Source organism: Rissa tridactyla, chromosome 1, assembly GCF_028500815.1.
Source record: "Rissa tridactyla isolate bRisTri1 chromosome 1, bRisTri1.patW.cur.20221130, whole genome shotgun sequence".
Classification (NCBI taxonomy): Eukaryota; Metazoa; Chordata; class Aves; order Charadriiformes; family Laridae; genus Rissa; species Rissa tridactyla.
In genome coordinates, this window is record NC_071466.1 from 66,253,769 (window position 1) to 66,260,657 (window position 6,889).

General features: G+C 38.1%; 1 protein-coding gene across 2 annotated transcripts in view; it reads left to right on the top strand.

Moving 5' to 3' along the window:
- The window catches only part of MYO16 (myosin XVI), a 327,046-nt gene extending 322,781 nt beyond the window's left edge, over window positions 1-4,265 (top strand). For both annotated transcript variants that reach the window (XM_054193468.1, XM_054193479.1), the window contains one exon: window positions 445-4,265. In XM_054193468.1, the coding sequence (XP_054049443.1) occupies window positions 445-678 (234 nt within the window). In that variant the 3' untranslated portion in view covers window positions 679-4,265. The remainder of the gene's footprint in view (window positions 1-444) is intronic.
- The last annotated feature ends 2,624 nt before the right edge of the window (window positions 4,266-6,889 follow it).

The window sequence follows — 6,889 nt, forward strand, 5'->3', positions numbered from 1 at the left end:
GGAGCACTCACAGCCACTCACCATCTAACATGGCTCAGCCAGGGCACACTGTAGCAGTCTCAGGATTTCCGTTCATCATCCTACTAGAATGTGTGGATAAGCTTATAAAGGTCCGTGGTGCCCTTTGCAAATACTGGATGGAGAGCAGAAGGTGGTTCCCTCCTCGCAGTATAAAACAACTCTCCTGAGTTCAAGGGAAGGACATTTTGCTGAAAGTCATTATTGTTTATACAACATTATACATGTCACTGAGCTCTTTACAAAGGAGATAGCAAAACAGGACCTGAATCTGCCCTGCTCACCGGTTTACATCCATGACAAAAGAGGCAGAGGATGCTGTGTGAAGTCTCCTTTAACATGGATGTTGCAGTTTTACACTACCAGGAGAGTTAACTTCATTTACCTTTTTTATTATTATTATTATTATTTCCTTCTCACTAACAGGTTATTCATCAGCTTAGACTTTCAGAGAATGAGAGTGTGGCTCTGCAAGAGCTTCTAGATTGGAGGAGAAAGCTGTGTGAAGAGAGAGAAGACTGGCAGCAAATCTTGCACAACACTGAGCAAAGAATCACAGCCCCACCTCCACCCCCTTGTAAAAAGCCAACGCTGCTGAAGAAGGTAGAAGATACCTCCTGCAACAGACTCTCTTCAGGCATATGGGATACCACCATGTGATTCAGACGCGTGTGTTTGCAGACCGTTAGGAATGAAACCATCTGACGACTTCAGTCTGCACAATCAGCAAGTTTTCTTCCCTTCACAAAGCGTGCAGGGATTTTTTTATAAGCACTCATTCAAGAGCACAGGATGGAGGAGCTACTTAGACCTGTCGTGTGTGCGTGTACGTGTGTGTGTTTGTTCTTTTCATATATATACACACATACATATATGTGTGCATCTGTGAGTATATATATGTATATGTGTGTGTGTATATATATATGGAGACAAGCTGCACTATAAGTACTGAGTTTAAAAGTACAAAACAGTCACTTAAGAGTTCTCCCATGGACAATGAAGAAACTATGTTAAGCAAACGATGATGGGGAGAAGTGACTGACAGGCATTTTAGAGAGATCAGGAAAGTCTGTGTGCACACTGTACAGTTGTTTTATATAGTACAAAAATATGATGTTTCTTGTTCCCTAATGAATGGTTTTATTATATTCCATGTATACATATATATATTTCTTTGTAGATGTCTGTGTTCTATTGGCGTTGCAAACCTGAAGATTATTTACATGTTTATTACTGGTGTTTTATAACTTTATGCAATTGGTGCTGTCGTTCTTTCTTCAAAATACAGGTAATAAATTCAGTACTCTCATTTTTCTTTCATAGTTTATCTTTAACAACATACCAAACAGTTTCAACACTGTGTTGTTTTTTTCAGAACTGGCAATATCCTTTCTAAAATCTAATCCTGAAATTCTTGCAAAGCTCCTATATGCAGGTGTGATTTGATGCTGTTCACAGTCATGAATTAGAGAACATGACCTCTTTTTGGTGGACCTATGTTTCTGCATGTGTGAACTGTGAATTCTGCAGTTACATCTCGAATCTTATTTCATTCTGCGTTATGTAAAATAATGAGGCGCTCATTTAGATTTTAAGTATGGTTTGAAATTCATACCTGATTATGCATAAGGTCAGGTGTCAGTGGAAAGATACATAATGGTAATGAGGTATGAAAATAGGGCTGTGATTTACTGTTACAAGCCAGAAGGCTTTATGGAGATGGGTATACCAAAGGATTATGCACTTATGGTGGTACAGTGATGCATTTATACCTCAAATTTCATGTAATGAAATGGTTTCAGAAATTGGAGCATTCTAGCTGGTGAACACAAGTTCTGAGCAGTAATGTTAATTTATGAAAAACATGCTGCTAGAAACTTGTTAGCTACTGCTCAGCAGTCTTTGAAATACTTCTTTGCCACTAAAAGGTGTAATTTATATATATACACAGGTATTTTGTCAGGGGCCACTTATTTTAAGTTCTCAGAGTGTGTAGAGCCAGTGTGAAACACTCTTCTTGGCTGTTTGCCCCATTCCTATTGGGATCCAGGAGAAAGTGCTTGTAATTTTGCAAGTGGATGTAAAACTAATATTTTCAAATATAAGCTGGGTTTAAAAAAGTTAACTTACCCTTGCTTGGAAGTTGTTGGGAAAGGAAAGCAACCTTCTTAGACCTTGGGTTTTTCCATCATGTTTGACAGAAGCTTCAAGCAGGCTGAATGGCAAAAAGCCATCACGTGCTTGTTTGTTTGTTTCTACAGGGAAGCAGCAAAACTCAAATTGTTCCCATGAATACTACCATAGCTGTAGGCAGAATTAAGCACCTTCTTTTGCTGGAGATTAAAACAGACATTTTGAGTGGACAAAGAAGGGGAGACACCAGGTGAGCTCAGAATTTTACCTTGTTACCACTGTTAGCTTCACAGAAGTCCTCTCTGTGGGATTACCCGTTTCTATTTCATGGAGACGCAGGGCCTCTAGGCTCTGAGTCTTACCTTCAGCTGATGTAAATGGCCATAGATCGTGACTTTACCCAGGAGGCACAGATGACCCCTGTGAGGTTACGCAGGGAACAACTGTCACCCACTAAACAATTATGTCAGAACAAGGCTTTGCCTGGAAGAACTGAGGTTTCTGCCTTTTTGCCCAGATAACCAGGGACACTCAGAGATCCCTGTGTGAGAGGGGAATGAAATGGCTCCAGAACTGGATGCAAGAGAGCTAATTAACCCGCCCTTGCAACTACCTTGCTTCCAGGATGCAAGTTGTTATCCCTACATGGCACAGCATCGCTATACATAGCCATAACAACATCCACCCAGCTAGCTTAGCCGTCCCCGGCACCCCACCGCGCTGAGACATGCCGACATGCCCTCAGGCTTATCGCTCCTCAAACCAGCCTGCCAAAGAGCACTCTCATAAAGCTCTATCATATTCCTAACTCTAACGCCCACTAGCTGGCTTGGCGAATGGTAGCAATCAATCCACTGCAGCCTGGAGGTTCAGGGCAAGCTGTAAAAACAGACGGAGAAGCCAGTTTAGATCCTGCCAAGATCCTTGCTGCGGCAGCCAGCTTGCTGCCAGTCAGCAAACTTGCGATCTGTAAGGTGAGCTTATGTATCTCCAGACGACGCTGTGGTCGTTGCTGCACTTGTAAGGCGGGAGTACCCAGAGGGGAGAGAACACATTTGTCAAATGGAGTTTAAAATTCAGTTTAAAATGGGAAATAGTATAAATGCACATTATACTATTTGCAGTCCTTACTAAAAGTTGTCTTAGAGCCGTGATCAGCCTCAGCTGCAGGAGCTCAAATGGGGTCTAAGGAACCTTTTTGCTACTCTTTCAGAGTCTCTATTGTGCCCTATTACGGCAGTATGAACCAAGCATGGGAAAAAAGGTATGTAGATTTTCTAGCAGTTTCATCAAGACAGTTACAGAGGAGAAGCCAGTACAAACCTGATTCAGGCACTCTGATTCTCCAGGCAATGAGCAAAGCAGATTATTCCCCGCTGCGCAGAAGGCCTTTGTTCTATTTTTTCCAAACCTGGGTAAGACATATATTTTCATGGGCTCTTCCTTAAAGCATGTTACCACAGTGGAATACCACAAACTAAATATCAGAAGACATGAGACCTTTTTTTTTTTTTTTGCCAGTTTTGTTATTAATTCCAGGTTATGTAATGGCTAACTTTTTACTTGGGAAGATTTTTCAGGATATTCCATTAAAATATAGTACTATAGGAATAAATTATTTGTGTTAAAACATGTTTTAAATATTTCTCTAATGGCAGTAAGACACTCCGGAGTGTGACTTATGATGTCATAATTCACACCTAGTGTGTTCATTGGTCCCCTGGCCTTTGGCCTCGTGCCTAACAATGCAGTTGGTAGGGAATTATTATGCCATAATTCACACCCTACTGTGTCTTATTGCTTAAATAACCATACCCCCAGAGGTGTCTTAAAACTACCATTAAAGTTTATATTGTGTATCAAAATGTGTTTACAGGGCTGGGAAAATATACTATTGACATTTTGAAATGTTGAGAAGTAGTTTTAGCAGAACTGTACAGTGCTTGTAAATTAATCTCCCCAGTGGAGTATACACCAGCTGATTACAGTATTTCTTGAGTATATGAAGTCCTCTCTTGCACATTAAAAAATACCTTAGACAAAAAAAAAAAGCCTTATGAATTTAATATTCTAAAGGGAAAGATTAAACTCTATGAGCATGCTAATGCCCTTAATATCCAACAAACAGTCTAAAATGTATTTATATTTGCAATAAAGCAATTTCAGGAAGCTGAGGTTATCATCAGATAATCACTCCTCCACGTTGTGCCTTATTGCTTGATTTTTAATATGTGAAACAAACAAAACTTCTAACAAATCAGCCTGTCCTTCAGTATAAGGTAAGAAGAATCAGATATGTTTTACACTTTAAAAAGTCATTGGTCTTAAAGCCAAGGGAATCCTGAAACCATATTAAACAATAATAAAAGAATAACAACAGCTGTTGGCATGAGAAATTTTTAAAGCTTGTAAACCTTACTTGTTACTCCTGAAATAGTACTTGGTGTTTTTTAGTTGCTGTAGTTACATTCCTATTGCACATTATAAGCAAAACTTTGCTTTAAAAAACGGATTTAGACGTTCAGAGAAATACATGCACCAATATTTTACAAAAGATCTGTGTACAGCATGAAGTGATAAGCGTTTAAAAAATTCGTATTGTTTACAAAACAATAGAATGGTTGTCGAATACGTGAATTACATTTCCCTTTTTGCCAGTGATCCTTTTTTATTCCTTCTAAAAGGTTGACTTATTTTCATTAATAACTTTATTATACTGCAGATCCTTTGTGTGTGGGACAAAGAATTTCATTAAATTGCTAAGAAAGCGTAATAGATTGTAGCATAGTTCTAAAGTGATAGTAATAGCCATATTCATTGTAGTTTTTAATTCTGCTCTATAGTATTGACATCCCTAGTAATCCTGTTATTCTTATCTCTATAAAGCCTGCTAATATCTGAAATGCTCTGAGGAACCTAAAGTAAGTTTTGCCATTCGCTTGTTAAATAATAAATGTAATTAAACTCTGTACAAGTCAGTTTTCCAGAATGGTATTAAACATTTCATGGCTTTGTGTTCTAAATATATAGTTTTTAAAAAGAAAACACCACCTGAGCATAACTATTTGACAGTATCTGAACAAAACAGAAGGGCGTATAAGGAAATGCTTTTCTTCCAGTTTTGCTGTTCTCTGTATACTCAGGATTTTCATTTTGAGAAAAAAATAAATAAATCCCAGTGCTGGCTTACATTGTGGCTGTGAGAATTAGATCATTAGCAAAGACTGTCTGTCTTCCCACCTGGGGTTTGGCCCTTTCCCTCGCCACATGAATGTCTGCTGGATGTGGCCGAATCATGGATTTTGCTGTGAAATGTCTTAGGCAAAAATTTTGTCAAGTCATGATTTGATTTTTTGAGGATTTTTGATTTATTACAGTAAACAACAACAGCAACAACGCATCTTGAATTAGCTAGAAGTATTTACTTCAACCTTAAGTGGCTTGTTTTGGTTCTCTCATATACGTGAATAAAATCCCCTCTTAGCCCTTTCTTATTTCCTTTCCTGTTAGTTTAGGTTAATTTTCAAACAGACTTTTATGATGGAAAAAAAAGTGGTTAAATGAAATTACAGCATAAATTTTGGGTTTAATTTTTGGAATTAAACATTTTCTTTTAAAAATACTGAAATAGAATATTTCCATATTTTCAACATGTTTTTCACCTTTTCTTTTCCAGCTGAAATTGTTTGTTGGATGCAGTCTGAATTTACACATAATTTCAACGCTTCACAGACATACTTTTCCATAAAGCCACCCATCTCTGAAAAGACCACGCTAATGAATATTTGTTTTGAGATGCAGGAGAACTGCTGAGGTCCTTAGAAGAGTCGACAGGGAAAATAAGACAAGCACAGGTATATTGCTGTCATAGCAATGTTCCTGTGACAGCTATTAGCTAATGCTTGTGCCCTCACAGTTTTTATTTGGGCTCTAGCCCCTTCTCAGTTTACAGGAATATGTAGTCACCTGTCTCCTCATATTCATTAGACTACGGAAAGAAAAACGCTGAATCCGTCATACACTCCCAAGGAAAGGGGAGAAATGTGCTTCAGGCTCTTTCTAATTACCGCTAAATATAAATTACTTAAACATTTCTGAAAATTGGAATTAGAATGCAACTTTCTCACTGTCCTCGTGTGATCAAACCACTAGGCTAGAAAGCTGTGGCAGTGAAATAGCCACACTGTCTCACAACATAGTATGACTCGGAAGTCAGGAAAATATTCCAAAAACTAGGGGAGCTGATTTTACATCCTTTCAGGAAAACAACTCCATGCCAATCGTTAGAATTAAAACCATCTCTAGCTGGTTTTAGTGCAGACCCTCCCTTATAGAGTGGCCTGAGCCTCACAAATCACATAGGCAAGGTGATGTCTCGTGTTTAAATGTGACCAGACTAGGATAGGAGAACAGTCGCCTGTGTATGTGGTATGGTTCTGAACAGCAGCCTGAAGCTAGATTTTGTCTAAATCCTTGTTTTATGAGTCTAGTCCCAATCATATTGTGGAGTTAAGGATATCTTGAATAGAAATTACTTGTCTAATAATCCTCATTTATTATATCTTAGTAACCTGATTACTTAAAGTATTTATTCAAGTCTAGCATTTACTGATATAGCTCCCATGTCTGTAATATGAATTTAGCATTTTAAAAAGAAAAGTAAAAAAGAAAAAAATAATAAAAAAAGGACAGTATGAAAATTAGTGCATTGAAACATATCTTCTGGGTCCATGCTGAG